The sequence below is a fragment of the Hyperolius riggenbachi genome, chromosome 7, assembly GCF_040937935.1.
Source record: "Hyperolius riggenbachi isolate aHypRig1 chromosome 7, aHypRig1.pri, whole genome shotgun sequence".
NCBI classification, from domain to species: domain Eukaryota; kingdom Metazoa; phylum Chordata; class Amphibia; order Anura; family Hyperoliidae; genus Hyperolius; species Hyperolius riggenbachi.
In genome coordinates this window covers 289993985-290012222 of record NC_090652.1, presented here as the reverse complement: position 1 = coordinate 290012222, position 18238 = coordinate 289993985, and the positions used below count along the sequence as shown (strand labels likewise).

Below are 18238 nucleotides of genomic sequence, written 5' to 3'. Positions count from 1 at the left end.
TACTTCCTCCTTTAAAGCCGGAAGGAGGAAGTATCGGAGTGATGTGGAACGTAACGGGCAAAAACGATGGCAAGTGTGAGTTAACACCCCGCTGCGACCCGCAGGTCAAAAACATCTGTTTCATATGAAGTTCGGAACGAGCACTCAGGCGCCCGTTCCTTTTAGGCTCCTCTCACACTGCGTTTATTGCAGTCCGTTGCAACAGACAGTTTAATCGAAACACAATGCAGACATTCATAGTAAAGTAAGCCAATGCTGTGGTTTTTTGTGGGCTTTTATTTTTTTAGTAGCAATCTTTATATACGGTACAGTGTTAGTAACCAACAAAGATTCTTGTGTCCAGAATTTGATTTGTAGAAAAGAACTTAAATTGATTGTGTGTTCTGTTGATGCAGTTTTTCACAATACAGAGAGCAATTAAATGAACATTTAATTCACAGCATTGCGGCTGCATTCGGTGACATCTGCTGCCTAAAATAATTGCGCTAACTTTGCCGCCTTCTTCAGCTTTGTACACATCACCGCAAACACAATGATGGCAACGACTGAGGTGAGTAACAGAGCAAACTCCACATACAGGGCGATCATGGCATCGTCCGTAGAGATGTCCAGTCCCAGGAAGCTGACCGTGTCGGAGGTCAGGGGTTCACCTGGTGGTCCGGTAGTTTGACCTGGCGGGACGCTGATGCTGGGTGTTGTGGCTGGAGGAAGAGGGGAAACAAGCCATGAGGAATCTGAGGTGTGAGACCTATGGAAGCTGCCATATTTATTTCCTTTTGAAGAGTACCAATTGCCTGGCAGTCCTGCTGATCTTTCTGGTCAGTAGGGTCTAAATAACACACCAGGAACAAGCATGCAGCTAATCTTGTGGGATTTGTCGTAGACATCTGATCTGCTGCATGCTTGTTCAGGGTCTATGACTTTAAGTAAACCTGAGCTGTGGGTAAAAGGAGATTTGATACTCACCCGCAGCTTCCTCCAGAAAAAAAACTCTTCGGAGTCCCACACAGTCCTCCCGCGGTATGCCGTTCAGCCGCAATCAGCCCGGTAATAGGCTCAGTCATGTCAGTCTGGGTCTATTGTGCATGTGCGTGAGGTCCGTGCATGCCCAGACTGGACCCGACTGAGTCTATTTCCCGGGCTGAACGGCAGACCGCGGGAGGACGGTGTGGGACTCGCAAGTGTTTATGCTGCTGGAGGAAGCTGCGGGTGAGTATCAAATCTCCTGTTGCCCACAGCTCTGGTACACTTGAAAGTATTAGAGGCAGAGAATCAGCAGGGCAGCCAGGCAATGTGCATTATTTAAAGAGAGTCTGAAGTGAGAATAAATCTCGCTTCAGACCTCATAGATAGCAGGGGCATGTGTGCCCCTGCTAAACCGCCGATATTGCGCCGCTAAACGGGGGTCCCTTCACCCCCAAATCCCCTCCGTGCAGGCGGGGAGCGCTTCTGCATTGGGGCAGGGCTAACCGCCGCAGCCCTGCCTCCCGCGCGTCTGTCAGACGCGTACCTCTGCCTCTCCCCCACCCCTCTGTCTTCCTTCACTGAGAGGGGCGGGGGAGAGGCGGCGATGCGCGTCTGATAGACGCGACTAGAGGCAGGGCTGCAGCCGTTAGCCCTGCCTCTAGGAAGGAAAAATATACGACAAACTTTGCGACCAAGTTTTGCGGGGGTGGGTTTGGGGGTGAAGGGACCCCGTTTAGCCGCGGGATAGCTGCATTTTAGCAGGGGCACATATGCCCCTGCTAACTATGAGCTCTGAAGCGAGATTTATTCTCGCTTCAGAGTCTCTTTAAAAGGGCATAAACCTGTCTGCCTCCAGATCCCTCTCACCTCGAGTTCCCTTTAATATAAATATACATTTCTAGCCAAATCTAAAAAGGTGCAGGAAATGTTATGAAAGCATTTTTTTTAAATTATTTGATCAAAGGGATAGTTGTGGGCACCAGCATCACATATCTTATTTATCAGAGCTAGTGGTTACATAGTTCTCCTCATATGTTGAAGAGGATGATCTTGTGAAATTTTTTTTGTGCTGGTCGGGGCATCAGCTGAGACCATGCATGGGGCTCCAAGATGGGGAGAAAGCTCATCGCATTGTTTGGGACAGAGCCTTTTATCACGTGCTGCATGGCCAAACCCTGCCCCCAACACCTAACCAGCCAATCGGTCTACAGGTCACTGGCTGAGTATTTCCAAACGCCAGGCCCGCAGCAGCAATTTTCTGCGTGCATGTGCAGTCACTCTGTGCCAGGCTGCCTCCTGGTGTCGCTGATGGCGACACAATACATGAGCCAGGTGTGGTGTTCATACATCTGGCCTGTAGATGGCACTGTTATACTTGTTTAATGCATATGGTTATCTAGGCTGTAGGGAGTTGTTGCTTCCTGTTTTCCCTTGCTGGAGAAATAGAGAAAATCCACTGTTTATGTAGAGAGTTGGTTAATTCTGTAAATAAATAAATTGGGAATGGCTCTAGTATTACAAGACCCTGCACATTTTCCTCTCCACCTAGGTGAGCCTCCAATGCACTTCACTGCTTGGATTCGGATGTTTGAGAATGATGTACTTGCTGCAAACGGGAAGTGCTTCCTCTACAATCTAACATGTCAACAAAAAACAGGAACCAACAACTTCCAACAGCCTAGAATAGATAATCTTATGCATTAAACAAGCATAAGTGCCATCTACAGGTCAGATGTATGAACAACACACCTTGCCTGAAGCCTGATTAGCAGGATGTGTGCTGGAGGAAGGGTTTGGCTCCGTCCCAAACAGTATTGGGAGATGATGCTCTGACCAGCGCAAAAGAGACCGCCGGCAGATGTAATTTGTCCTTTGCAATGTGTGATGAGCACTATGTAACAGCTAGCTTTAATTGTTTGTGTCCACCACTATTCTTTTGATCAAATAACTTAACTTGAAAACTTGTAGGCACGGCCCATTAGAATATCACAATTTCTCTTTGACCAGAGGGCTGAGGTTAATCTGTCTTGCTTATCGTGGGAATTTTTTTTTTTATAAATACACATACCTATTTATATGGTCTTTGCCAAAGTTGGGCTTGGAAATGCAGTTGGTGAATGGGGCAGCATGAAACCATTCCATTAGCTCTGTTGCTAAGCAACCACAGCAGGGCTAGAATGATGTTATCAGGATATTAAAAAAAACAATTAAGTGCTCTTTCATACTGGCAGCTAAAGGCAGTGAACGGTCAGCTGCTTCTTGCTAGTGCTGCACAGCACCCCCCCAATAGGCTCATGTCTGAGCATGGCTGCAGCCATTCTCAGATGCAACATGGTGGTCCTCTGCCACAACACTTTTTAATTGCACCAGAACGACACTTGTGGGTGGCAGACAGGAAGCCAGAAAAGGGTCTGGAATGTTTGAGGTGAACTTTCTAGGGGCTTGGAGTTTCTCTTTAATAAATCAGCCCAATGCATCTTGGGTAATAGGTGCCACTAATGGCCTCACTCTGGCTTACCTTCCGGCTCTGGTTCTGGCTTTAGACACGGATGAGGTAATTTTGGGTCTGGGAATCCGTTGCACTCGATAAGTTTCCTATAATACTTCACAGACTCCTTAGGAACACGTGTCAGGTTTGGGTCGCTGTAATTTGTGTAATACAAACCAAACCGCTCCGAAAATCCCATCGCCCACTCAAAATTATCCATCAGGCTCCATGCAGTGTAGCCACGAATATCCACGCCGTCATACTTCACAGCTGCGGAGAAAATAAGAGATTCTTTTTTCTGAGATGTATTAAAGATTAGTCTAAAGTCTGTATGTTTTGTGCATCAGTAGCAGGGGCGTAGCAATAGGGGCTGCAGAAGTTGCGACCGCATCGGGGCCCTTGGGCCCTCCCTCAACTACAGTATTATCTCTCTATTGGTCCTGTGCTCATAATAATCCCTTCTATAGATGCTTTAAATACTGGCATTAACAAACTGTTCCCCATCCCCTTCTTTATACTGGTAGGTGATCAGAGGCGCCAGCAGAATAAAATTAATATATTTACCCTAGTACCCTATTAAATAAATGTATTCGTTTGATTTGATGACAAACCTTGGTGTCTAATTATTGAGGGGAAGTCCACCACTTTCCCTCCCGGCAATTTTTAACAATTTTATATTAATTTTATTCTGCTGGCTCCTCTTATCACCTACCAGTATACTTGAGTCCACCCCAGGTGGAGGGGTGACCCTACCCCATTTTTTCTGATCTACAGAGAGCGACTTCTTAATCCTGAGTGAGGACTAGTGTTGGGCGAACATCTAGATGTTCGGGTTCGGGCCGAACAGGCCGAACATGGCCGAGATGTTCGGGTGTTCGACCCGAACTCCGAACATAATGGAAGTCAATGGGGACCCGAACTTTTGTGGTTTGTAAAGCCTCCTTACATGCTACATACCCCAAATTTACAGGGTATGTGCACCTTGGGAGTGGGTACAAGAGGAAAAAAAAATTTAGCAAAAAGAGCTTATAGTTTTTGAGAAAATCGATTTTAAAGTTTCAAAGGGAAAACTGTCTTTTAAATGCGGGAAATGTCTGTTTTCTTTGCACAGGTAACATGCTTTTTGTCGGCATGCAGTCATAAATGTAATACATATAAGAGGTTCCAGGAAAAGGGACCGGTAATGCTAACCCAGCAGCAGCACACGTGATGGAACAGGAGGAGGGTGGCGCAGGAGGAGAAGGCCACGCTTTGAGACACAACAACCCAGGCCTTGCATGAGGACAAGAAGCGTGCGGATAGCATGCTTTGTACCACCATGCAGTCATAAATGTAATAAAGATAAGTGGTTCAATAAACAGGGACCACGCGGCAACGCTAACCCAGCAGCAGCACACGTGATGGAACAGGAGGAGGCGCAGGAGGAGAAGGCCACGCTTTGTGAGACACAACAACCCAGGCCTTGCATGAGGACAAAAAGCGTACGGATAGCATGCTTTGTACCGCCATGTAGTCATAAATGTAATAAAGATAAGAGGTTCAATAAACAGGGACCACGCGGCAACGCTAACCCAGCAGCAGCAGCAGCACACGTGATGGAACAGGAGGAGGCGCAGGAGGAGAAGGCCACGCTTTGTGAGACACAACAACCCAGGCCTTGCATGAGGACAAAAAGCGTGCGGATAGCATGCTTTGTACCGCCATGTAGTCATAAATGTAATAAAGATAAGAGGTTCCATAAACAGGGACCGGCAACGGTAACCCAGCAGCAGCAGCAGCAGCACACGTGATGGAACAGGAGGAGGCGCAGGAGGAGAAGGCCACGCTTTGTGAGACACAACAACCCAGGCCTTGCATGAGGACAAAAAGCGTGCGGATAGCATGCTTTGTACCACCATGTAGTCATAAATGTAATAAAGATAAGAGGTTCCATAAACAGGGACCGGCAACGGTTCATCGGTCATGTTACTTGGTTGGGGTCCAGGAGTGTTGCGTAGTCGTTTCCAATCCAGGATTGATTCATTTTAATTTGAGTCAGACGGTCTGCATTTTCTGTGGAGAGGCGGATACGCCGATCTGTGATGATGCCTCCGGCAGCACTGAAACAGCGTTCCGACATAACGCTGGCTGCCGGGCAAGCCAGCACCTCTATTGCGTACATTGCCAGTTCGTGCCAGGTGTCTAGCTTCATGCCCGGTTTCAGGTCCAGCGGTGCCAGCCACAAATCCGTCTGTTCCTTTATTCCCCTCCAAATTTCCTCCCCTGTGTGCTGCTTATCCCCAAGGCAGATCAGCTTCAGCAACGCTTGCTGACGCATGCCAACAGCTGTGCTGCACTGCTTCCACGATCCTACTGCTGCTGGTGCTGGGTTAGCATTTCCGGATGAGGTACAGCTTTGAGATGCGTTGGAGGAGAAGGAGTCAGAGAGGTAGGTGCTGCTGTTGTTATCCAGCTGTTTGCGGCGTGGGCAACACCCGCGCCGTAGCAGGTGAGGAATCGCTGCCAGGCTCCACAAGGTTCACCCAGTGCGCGGTAAGGGAGATGTATCGACCCTGGCCGAACGCACTCGTCCAGGTGTCAGTGGTGAGGTGAACCTTGCAGGCAACGGCATTCTTCAAGCTTCGGGTTATTTAGCTGACCACGTGCTCATGCAACTCAGGCACTGCAGAGCGCGCAAAGTGGTAGCGGCTGGGAACCACGTAACGTGGGATGGCCACTGACATCATGCCCTTGAAGCTGTTTGTCTCCACCACTCGATATGGCAGCATTTCGCAGGCCAGAAGCTTGGCTATGCTGGCTGGCTGTTACTGCCACGGCCCGGGGGTCATTTGCTGGCAATTTCCTCTTGTGCTCAAACATCTCAGAGACAGACAACTCAACCGTAGCGCTGCACACCGAAGGGCTGTTGGTTGTTGTGTTTGATGAACACTGGGAGACCTCAAGAGCACTAGTCCGGAAAGTGACAGTGTCAGCATCGTCTGATGTTTGTGAATGTTGTGAACCACGCAATGGCTGGGCTACTGCTGCTGCTGAGGCGGGTCTGGTGGTGAGTCTGGTGAACCCAAGGGAGGCAGTGTTGCTGGTGGTACCCTGTCCTGCCGCGTTTGCCCACAGAGTGGGATGTTTGGATAGAATGTGGCGGCTCATGCTGGTGGTGGAGAGGTTGTTAATACTTTTCCCCCTGCTCAGGCGGGTCTTGCACACCTTGCAAATCGCCATGGTAACATCCTCAGTGCAGTCTTCAAAGAAAGCCCAGACTTTAACTGGCTGAGGACTCGGACCTCGTGCGTGATGTGCTGGTGCTGCTTAACCCACTGCTGGACGCTTGAGAGGTCATCCAAGTAATTATCTGGTCCTGTTCTTTTGGATCTGTGAGGGTTGTTGTCCTGGACAACATGGGCAGTATTGAGTGGGTTTTCTTGGGTGCTCCCCTGTGGCCTGTACGTGAACCGTCAGGGGAAACACCTCTTCCCTTGCCCCTCCCTCTTTCACCGGATTTCTTCCTCATTTCACTTATCCTTAAAGTACACGCTGACTGGCAGCAGTACAGTGGCAGTACAGAAATGCTATACAGTGGTGGGTGAGCGGTGTACCACTATTGTCAGCAGTGACACAGAGCACAATGCTATACAGTGGCGGGTGAGCGGTGTACTACTGTTCCCAGCAGACACAGAGTGGAAGTAAACACAATGCTATATAGTGTGGCTGAGCCGTGTACACAGAGTGGCATTAAACACAATGCTATATAGTCTGCTATATAGTCACCCCGAACAGGGTGATGTTCTGCAGAACCCGAACAGTGGCAAACACTGTTCGCCCAACACTACTGGGAGGGAACGCAGATTTTAGTACCTAAACACACGATACAACATGTTTTCCGGGGTCGGACTCTGAGGCACATACAGATGGTCCCGATCATCATCCTCATCATACAACTCTTCTCCTGAGTCTGACCCACCCACCACCTCTGCCACCCCAACATCCCCAGACACAGACCCCTCATCGTCCTCAACATTAACTTGGGATGCTGGCCTGAGCCAGACCTCCTCCTCCACATCAGGCCCCATCATCTCCTCAATGGCAGCCCTCATTAATCGCTCTGGCGACGGACTGATGGACACAACGTTCTCCTCCGGGGAGGGCTGCTGCTGACCACTGGCTGCTGGGGTGGATGTTATAGCTTGCGTGGGGCGTTGGCTGTTGCTGTTGTTGGGAGTGCTGCTCACAGCGGAGGTCTCTGGGGAACTCATGTTGAGCTCATATAGTGGTTGACGGTGAGTGGAGTATTACTGATCCCAGCAATATACACACTGACTGGCAGAGTACGCAATGCTATATAGTGTGGCTGAGCGGTGTACACAGAGTGGCAGTAAACACAATGCTATATAGTCTGGCTGAGCGAGCGGTGTACTACTGTTCCCAGCAGAATCAGAGTGGCAGTAAACAATGGTATATAGTCTGGCTGAGCGGTGTACACACAATGCTATATAGTCTGCTATATAGTGTCAGTAAACAATGGTATATAGTCTGGCTGAGCGAGCGGTGTACTACTGTTCCCAGCAGAATCAGAGTGGCAGTAAACAATGGTATATAGTCTGGCTGAGCGGTGTACACAGAGTGTCAGTAAACAATGGTATATAGTCTGGCTGAGCGAGCGGTGTACTACTGTTCCCAGCAGAATCAGAGTGGCAGTAAACAATGGTATATAGTCTGGCTGAGCGGTGTACACAGAGTGTCAGTAAACAATGGTATATAGTCTGGCTGAGCGGTGTACACACAATGCTATATAGTCTGCTATATAGTGTCAGTAAACAATGGTATATAGTCTGGCTGAGCGAGCGGTGTACTACTGTTCCCAGCAGAATCAGAGTGGCAGTAAACAATGGTATATAGTCTGGCTGAGCGGTGTACACAGAGTTTCAGTAAACAATGGTATATAGTCTGGCTGAGCGGTGTACACAGAGTGTCAGTAAACAATGGTATATAGTCTGGCTGAGCGGTGTACACAGAGTGGCAGTAAACACAATGCTATATAGTCTGGCTGAGCGAGCGGTGTACTACTGTTCCCAGCAGAATCAGAGTGGCAGTAAACAATGGTATATAGTCTGGCTGAGCGGTGTACACAGAGTGTCAGTAAACAATGGTATATAGTCTGGCTGAGCGGTGTACACAGAGTGTCAGTAAACAATGGTATATAGTCTGGCTGAGCGGTGTACACAGAGTGGCAGTAAACACAATGCTATATACTCTGGCTGAGCGAGCGGTGTACTACTGTTCCCAGCAGACACAGAACAGTAAACAGAATGCTATATAGTGTGGCTGAGCGAGCGGTGTACCACTATTCCCAGCAGACACAGAACAGTAAACAGAATGCTATATAGTGTGGCTGAGCGAGCGGTGTACCACTATTCCCAGCAGACACAGAACAGTAAACAGAATGCTATATAGTGTGGCTGAGCGAGCGGTGTACCACTATTCCCAGCAGACACAGAACAGTGAACAGAATGCTATATAGTGTGGCTGAGCGAGCGGTGTACCACTATTCCCAGCAGACACAGAACAGTGAACAGAATGCTATATAGTGTGGCTGAGCGAGCGGTGTACCACTATTCCCAGCAGACACAGAACAGTGAACAGAATGCTATATAGTGTGGATGAGCGAGCGGTGTACCACTATTCCCAGCAGACACAGAACAGTAAACAGAATGCTATATAGTGTGGCTGAGCGAGCGGTGTACCACTATTCCCAGCAGAATCAGAGTGGCAGTAAACAATGGTATATAGTCTGGCTGAGCGGTGTACACAGAGTGTCAGTAAACAATGGTATATAGTCTGGCTGAGCGGTGTACACAGAGTGTCAGTAAACAATGGTATATAGTCTGGCTGAGCGGTGTACACAGAGTGGCAGTAAACACAATGCTATATACTCTGGCTGAGCGAGCGGTGTACTACTGTTCCCAGCAGACACAGAACAGTAAACAGAATGCTATATAGTGTGGCTGAGCGAGCGGTGTACCACTATTCCCAGCAGACACAGAACAGTAAACAGAATGCTATATAGTGTGGCTGAGCGAGCGGTGTACCACTATTCCCAGCAGACACAGAACAGTAAACAGAATGCTATATAGTGTGGCTGAGCGAGCGGTGTACCACTATTCCCAGCAGACACAGAACAGTGAACAGAATGCTATATAGTGTGGCTGAGCGAGCGGTGTACCACTATTCCCAGCAGACACAGAACAGTGAACAGAATGCTATATAGTGTGGCTGAGCGAGCGGTGTACCACTATTCCCAGCAGACACAGAACAGTGAACAGAATGCTATATAGTGTGGATGAGCGAGCGGTGTACCACTATTCCCAGCAGACACAGAACAGTAAACAGAATGCTATATAGTGTGGCTGAGCGAGCGGTGTACCACTATTCCCAGCAGACACAGAACAGTGAACAGAATGCTATATAGTGTGGCTGAGCGAGCGGTGTACCACTATTCCCAGCAGACACAGAACAGTGAACAGAATGCTATATAGTGTGGCTGAGCGAGCGGTGTACCACTATTCCCAGCAGACACAGAACAGTAAACAGAATGCTATATAGTGTGGCTGAGCGAGCGGTGTACCACTATTCCCAGCAGACACAGAACAGTAAACAGAATGCTATATAGTGTGGCTGAGCGAGCGGTGTACCACTATTCCAAGCAGACACAGAACAGTGAACAGAATGCTATATAGTGTGGCTGAGCGAGCGGTGTACCACTATTCCCAGCAGACACAGAGTGGCAGTAAACAGAATGCTATATAGTGTGGCTGAGCGAGGTACACAGAGTGGCAGTAAACAGAATGCTATATAGTGTGGCTGAGCAAGCGGTGTACTACTATTCCCAGCAGACACAGAGTGGCAGTAAACAGAATGCTATATAGTGTGGCTGAGCGAGGTACACAGAGTGGCAGTAAACAGAATGCTATATAGTGTGGCTGAGCAAGCGGTGTACTACTGTTCCCAGCAGTGACACAATGACAGGGGGGACCCTGGCTAGCGTGGCTGGAGCGCGAACTACCCTGCCTGCCTACCCAAAGCTAAACCCACAGACAAATGGCGGAGATATGACGTGGTTCGGGTATTTATTTACCCGAACCACGTGACCGTTCGGCCAATCAGAGCGCGTTCGGGTCCGAACCACGTGACCCGTTCGGCCAATCACAGCGCTAGCCGAACGTTCGGGGAACGTTCGGCCATGCGCTCTTAGTTCGGCCATATGGCCGAACGGTTTGGCCGAGCACCGTCAGGTGTTCGGCCGAACTCGAACATCACCCGAACAGGGTGATGTTCTGCAGAACCCGAACAGTGGCGAACACTGTTCGCCCAACACTAGTGAGGACAGGTCTAATCTTCTCACCTGCCTATACAGTGGTTGCCTGAGCGGTAACCCATGTTTGTGAGTATAACCATCTCACTTATTCATTTCCCTTCCTATCTCTGACATACTACACCATATTGGGCTCTCGATTTCTCTCTTTTCTACCCCATCCCCTTCTTGCACCTCAGACACTATAGTTGCCATTGTCAGGTTTTGGTGCGCCGTATCAATTGCTATGTAGAGTGCTTGGGGGGTCCATTGTAAAACTTGCATCGGGGCCCTCAACTCCTTAGCTACACCACTGATCAGTAGGGATAGTTAATGAGATGCTAATAATTACAAATTATCTAAAGAGCTTGGAATTCGACCAATAAAATGCATGTTCTGGCAATTTTGATTGGCGCAGTACCAAGCTACACACCATTTGCATAAAAGTCAGAATTATTTGCATATATTTCAACATCGCTCTGGGAACAGGCAGTTCCGCTGATGCCCCATTTTAGGGGTTTTGTAGGATGCTGACCCATTTCCAACCAACCCTAACCTTACTGTAACCTTCACCTTTTCCCATGCCCTATCACTTGCGGCCACCACAAAAAATGTACTCGCACTTGTGCTTAAATTTAATGATCGCAAAAGTAGTGTCCATATAACAATTGAAGGTCTATTTCTGAAAGGGCTAGAAAGGCCTTAGCCTAGTGTGGCTGCTGTCCAAAGGCGTACCTGGATGTGGAAGAGTAGGTTGCATATAAAATAAGATGTGTGCAAATAGTGATGGTCATATCTAGGAGACGTCATGGAGAAGCATGTGATCAGTTTGGTCAGGTAATCGATATGTAAGTCTCTGATTTTGCTAGTCACGATCATGTGCTAAAGCAGGATGTGATCACAGCAAATCAGAGCTTTGCAAATCTATCAGCTGATCAAACAAATCCCATGCTTCCCCATGAGTTCTAGACATGACCATCACTGTGTGCAAATGGCAGCAATCTATGGGAGGGAGGAGCTGCTTCCTGATGGAGCTATACATGGATGTTATGGATAAGGGGCTGCACATAGAATGAGAGGAGACTGCTGCACACACAAAGTGCTATATACAGAAAAAAGGTTGCAGAGGTAAGAGGAGCCAACTAGAACGAAAATGACCTCTGCACCGCAGAGCAGCAGACGTTTAGGCGCCGCCATAGGCATTCATAGAAATGTTGGTTAGAAAACCAATGCATCTTTTTGGTGCCAAAAGCTAGCAACTTAAATGTCCCTCTTTCTCATCTCAAAGTTGGGAGGCATGCTAATCTCCCCCCCCCCCCACCACCACTGTCTCACCTCTTTCACCTTGTGCCATCTCTGTCCAGCCTCCCCCCTCCCCCCCCCCTTCCCCCCACACACACACACACACACCACTGTCTCAGCTCTTTCCCCCTGTGCCACCTCTGCCTAACGTTTCCCCTCCCCCATGCCACTGTATCACCTCTTTCTTCCTGTGCCACCTCTGTCTAACCACCTTCTCCCCCCACCCCCTCCCATGTCACTGTATCACCTTTTTCCCAATGTACCCTCAGTGTACTGCAGCAGAATGTCATTTTACTGGTTTAGAAACCATTTTTTCTTAGAGTTTTTATAAAATTGATTTTTTGAAAAAACTACAAGTTATTTTTGAAAAAAAAATTCTCTTGTTCCCACAGAATTAATTTTCACATTAGCAGGCTGGATGTATCGGCGGGTTGTTCATAAGTTGGGTATTCGTAAGTTGGGAACTTCCTGTAAATATAATTATAAAATAAAAAGGCTTTCTTCCTTGCAAATCTATTCAATGTAAATTAATGTCATTGCACAAAAAACAATCTGAAAAATCACAGAAAAATTAACCAAATCTTATATTACAGCATTACATCTTGCAAGCTATGTAGTTAATTTTTGCTGTGACCTCTACAAAGACTCTTCTTGTATTTGTTGGGCTACACTACCTCCCTGCCTCCACTAGGAGGCAGTCCCATTGCCTCTATGGATATCTAACAGGCGTACAGTGAAAAATGGCACGGCTTAAAAAATGGTGCACCGTGAAGCTGCTAATCAGACACGCTAAATGTTATTTATCATTTTATTGTTGCGGACAAAAAAACCCCCGCAAAATATCGTTTTAACTTTTTTTTTTTTTGCTTGTGTCGGTGGTGGATAGAACCTCACATCCATTGCAGTGCAAACATGAAGGAAACTCCGGGCTTGTTGTATGTCCAATAGCAGAAAGGAAACACTGATGCAAAAACCAGCCAGAAGTATTTCATGTAAAACTGCAACACCTTTCCCCCTTCACATCCGATTGTGGTGTAACACACACACACACACACACACACACGACTCGTATGGGATGGCAATTCAGAGATGGTCTCCAGCCCGCAAAGAAGTGAAGCAAGTGTGAAGCCGGCAGAGCAAGTCAGGGAACAAAGTAGTGCTTCTCAGTAGTTTCGGATCTAATCAGTTTTCCCTTCTTTCTCTCCCCAGCTGATTACCTCTTTAAAGAGGAACTTCAGTGAAAATAATGTAATAAAAAAGTGCTTCATTTTTACAATATGTATATATAAATCATTTAGTCAGTGTTTGCCCATTGTAAAAACTTTCCTCTCCCTGTTTTACATTCTGACATTTATCACATGGTGACATTTTTACTGCTGGTAGGTGATGTCAGTGTAAGGAGATGCTTCTTGCTTTTTTTGGCAGTTGTATTGTAAACAGCTGTTATTTCCCACAATGCAACAGGGCTGACATCACACTGTGGGGGCGGTTTCACCAAAATATCAGTCATACAGAGCCCCCTGATGATCCGTTTGATTTATCACGGAAAAGGGGGTATCCGCTACTGATTGGAATGAAGTTCAATTCTTGGTTACGGTTTCTCTTTAACTTGCCAGATAGTTGTTATTCTTCAGATCATGGGGGGGGGAAAGGGAATCAGTTAAAAAGGGCTCCTCAGCCATCTGTATTAAAAGGGCTCCTCCATAGACTTCAATGTTATTTCTTTAAATATGGGTTACACTGTGGTGAAAAGGGCTCCTGAGTTTTTTTTAGCTATAAGGTTTTTGATTGGACAACAAAAGGGTGCCCCTTTATAGCCCATATTTTTTATTCAGCTACAAATGGGCGCCCCTTTGTAGCCCATATTTTTGGTTCAGCTTAGTGTTGGTGGTATAGTGTTTAAATCAGTTGCCTACCACATACTGAGACCTGGGTTCAATTCCCAGCCACGGTGAGTTGGCTTTTGACATGCTACAAATCCTTAAAGAAGAACTGTAGTGAGAGGTATATGGAGGCTGCCATATTGATTTCCTTTTAAGCAATACCAGCTACCTGGCAGCCCTGCTGAGCTATCTGCCTCCAGAATCACACCAGAAACAAGCATGCAGCTAATCTTGTCAGGTCTGACAAAAATGTCAAAAACACCTGATCTGCTGCATGCTTGTTCAGGGGCTATAGCTAAAAGTATTAGAGGCAGAGGATCAGCAGGATAACCAGGCAACTGGTATTGCTTAAAAGGAAATCAATATGTCAGCCTCTATATACCTCTCACTACAGTTTTCCTTTAAGCACGCTACTTTTTCTCTTGGATTGATCATAATGGTACATGCTAGGCTGGCTTAAGTGTTGTTGGTGGTATAGCGGTTAAGTCAGTTACCTACCACACACTGAGACCTGGGTTCAATTCCCAGCCACGGTGAGTTGGCTTTTGACATGCTACAAATTCTTGAGCATGCTACTTTTTTTCTTGGATTGATCATAATGGTACATGCTAGGCTGGCTTCAGTATGTAGTGTTGTTGGTGGTATAGTGGTTAAGTCAGTTACCTACCACACACTGAGACCTGGGTTCAATTCCTGGCCTAGGTTCAATTCCCAGCCACGGTGAGTTGGCTTTTGACCTGCTACAAATCCTTAAGCACGCTACTTTTTCTCTTGGATTGATCATAATGGTACATGCTAGGCTGGCTTCAGTATGTAGTGGTGTTGGTGGTATAGCGGTTAAGTCAGTTACCTACCACACACTGAGACCTGGGTTCAATTCCCAGCCACGGTGAGTTGGCTTTTGACATGCTACAAATCCTTAAGCACGCTACTTTTTCTCTTGGATTGATCATAATGGTACATGCTAGGCTGGCTTCAGTATGTAGTGGTGTTGGTGGTATAGCGGTTAAGTCAGTTACTTACCACACACTGAGACCTAGGTTAAATTCCCAGCCACAGAGAGAGAGAGAGAGTTAGTTGTAGTCAGTGTAGTGTAGTGGGAGTGTGGGAGTCTAGTGATTATTTAACTGTGTGTAGTGCAGGCAGGTTCAGTGCTGCAGTGTAGTCAGTGTAGTGGGAGTGGGGATTATCTGTGTGTAGTGCAGGCAGGCAGGTTAGTGCAGCTGCAGTGTTCACTTGTATATTCCAGTGACAGTTATACACTTGTACTATTTGCAGGCAGCCAGTCACACCACCGGCGCCGCCACTCTCTGCCAGCGCTGTTCATTAATTCTGTCAGTGACCTTCTGCCGTGCCCAGTGCCCACTGCTCGCTCGCTGGCATATAAGCATCTCATTACACAGTGTGACATCCTTGTGTGCCCACTGCATCCTTCAGTGACCTAGTTGTATATCCAGTGCCCACTGCTGTGCCCACTGCATCCTTCAGTGACCTTGTACTGTGCCCACTGCATCCTTCAGTGACTTAGTTGTATATCCAGTGCCCACTGCTGTGCCCACTGCATCCTTCAGTGACCTTGTACTGTGCCCACTGCATCCTTCAGTGACCTAGTTGTATATCCAGTGCCCACTACTGTGCCCACTGCATCCTTCAGTGACCTTGTACTGTGCCCACTGCATCCTTCAGTGACCTAGTTGTATATCCAGTGCCCACTGCTGTGCCCACTGCATCCTTCAGTGACCTTGTACTGTGCCCACTGCATCCAGTGATTCATTACTAGCAACATGTCTGGCAGGGTTTCACGGGGTGAGAGGAAAGGGAGTTCAATTGCCTCAGCCACTTCTGGGACTGCTCCACATCCAGGGAGAGGACGCCCAGCTGTACGTGGTCGTGATGCAGCAGAAAGGGGGGCAGCAAAGCCTGGGCTGAGTCAGCGGACGCCATTGTCCAAATATTTTAAAGTTTCTGGTCCCCGTGTGGTGGTTGAGCAAATGGAACCTGACGTACTCATGGACATCATGACTTCCTCCCAGACCTCTACTGTGAGCACCACTTCAAGCAGCAGCAGCAGCCAACGTCCCACGCTTGTTGTGACATCATCCACCCCAGCACCCACTGGTCAGCAGCCCTCCCAGGATGACAGCGTTCTGTCCCTCAGTCCGGCATCTGGGAACCTGCTGATGCAAGAAGCTCAGGACTTACTGGGGACTGATGTGGCAGAGATTGAGATCGGGCCACAATCACAAGCGTTGTTGAGTTCTGGTGATGAAGAAGAGGGGTCTGTGTCTGGGGATGTAGGGACAGAAGAGGAGGCGGGGGAGTCAGAGGAAGAGCTGGATTATGATGATGCTGCTGATGATGACGACGTTGTGGACCCTAACTATGTGCAGCCTGCTGAGTCCGTGGAAGAATGGTCAGAGCAGGATGACGAGTCACCTCGGCCTAGGCAAGGATATCGCCATATGTCGGGCAGGGGCATCGGCAGCAGTGGGCGTGGAGGAAGTAGACAGGACACTGCTTCAGCCGGCACCACCACCATGCAACCCTCGGCAACTACTACCACACATTGTTCCGCTGCACCCTCTGCTAGTGGGGGCCGCAGTAAATTAAAGTCACCAGTGTGGGATTGCTTTGACGAATGTACTGATGACAAAAGGTTGTGCAGGTTATGCAGCAAAAGATTGAGCCGTGGGAAAAGTCTGAGCAAGATGGGTACCTCATCCCTCCAGGGCCACCTGAGAAGCCGCCACTGCCGCGAGTATGCGGACTTTAAGAGGAAGCAGGCACTGCTGGTAGGGGTTCCTGAGAGCAGAAGGCCCACCAGCGCAGCAGCATCATCCCTCCCTCAGGGTCGTGAATCCCCCACAGCAGCAGCAGTAGTAGCACGCAAGCGCTCTTCCACCTCGGCTACTCAGGACACAGACATTGAGGCTGGCAGCCAGTGTTCGTCTCTCTCCTCTGTCTCCCCTGCATCCAAGCCTCTGCCTCCAAGCCACAGGCGGATCCGCAAACTAAATGGCTTGCTGGCCCGGGCCATGGCATCACATCTGCTTGCCTACTCCCTGGTGCAGGAGGGGAGCGCCATGTGGACGCTGCTCCAATTTGGCATCCCCGAGTGGCAAGTCCCCAGTCGCCACTATTTCAGCAGGAGCGCGATCCCAGCACTCCACAAGTTTGCGGTGGAAAACGTGGCCCGTTCCCTGGACTAATCTGTGGGCAAGCGGGTCCACGTGACCATGGACTCGTGGAGTAGCAGATTTGGGACAGGTCGCTACCTGTCCTTTACGGCCCACTGGGTGACACTGATGGTAGGGAGGGAGGACAAGAGCGCATCAGCCCAGCTAGTGGTGCCACCACGCGGGATCAGGGGAGATGCAGAAGGGTCCTGTCACGACACTCCCTCTGCACCCGGAAAGCAAGCCCGCCTTGGCAGCAGCAGCGCCAAGCCTCGGCACTGCCAAGCCCTTTTAAAATTGGTGACCCTGGGGAAGGAGAGGCTTACGGCCACCAACGTCCTGGCCGCCCTCAGGAAGCAGGAGCGGAGGTGGCTGACCCCCAGAGGCCTGGAAGTGGGGTATGTGGCAGCCGATAACGGGGCCAACCTGGTGGCATCAGTGCAGCAGGGAAACCTCCAGCACATCCCCTGCTTGGCCCATGTGCTCAATCTTGTGGTGCAGCGTTTCTTGCGCACCTACCAGGGGATGAGCGAGCTGCTGCAGGATGCCCGGGCGGTGGTACGCTTTTTCCGCCTGTCAGCCACTGCCTCTGCACTCTTGTCCACCTTACAGCAGCAGTATGGAAGGCCACAACACCGGCTGATCATCGACATGCCAGTTCGCTGGAATTCGACTCTGGCCATGTTGGAGCGGCTGTGTCAGCACAGGCTGGCTCTTAGGGCCTACATGCTAGACCCAAGTGTCCCCTGCAACCAGCAGGTCCCCATGATTACTGCCACTCAGTGGACACTAATGCAGCAAGTATGCCTGGTGCTGAGTCCCTTCCTGGAGGCAACCAAGATGGTCAGTGAGGAGCGGGCCTCTGTGTGCCAGTGGGTGCCCTTGGTTTGTCTACTGGAGCAGGCAATGGACCATTTAATTGAGCATGGGGATGAAGCCCTGAGGCAGTTGGAAGAACAGGAGCAGATGGCAGCACAGTCCAGCTCAGAGGAGGGCTTACAGCAGGTAGTGGAAGAGCTGGAGGTCCCTAACCTGAATGAGGAGGAGGAGCAGAGTGCAGCAGGCGTTGTACGTGGAT

General features: G+C 48.9%; 1 protein-coding gene across 1 annotated transcript in view; it reads right to left on the bottom strand.

The window, feature by feature from the left end:
* Nucleotides 1–265: 265 nt before the first annotated feature.
* LOC137526173 (lactase/phlorizin hydrolase-like) overlaps nucleotides 266–18238 on the bottom strand; it is a 65526-nt gene continuing 47553 nt past the window's right edge. Inside the window, exons 18-19 of the mRNA XM_068247392.1 lie at nucleotides 3485–3724; nucleotides 266–701 (exon numbers count right to left, since the gene is read on the bottom strand). Of these exons, the coding sequence (XP_068103493.1) occupies nucleotides 472–701; nucleotides 3485–3724 (470 nt within the window). The 3' untranslated portion in view covers nucleotides 266–471. The remainder of the gene's footprint in view (nucleotides 702–3484; nucleotides 3725–18238) is intronic.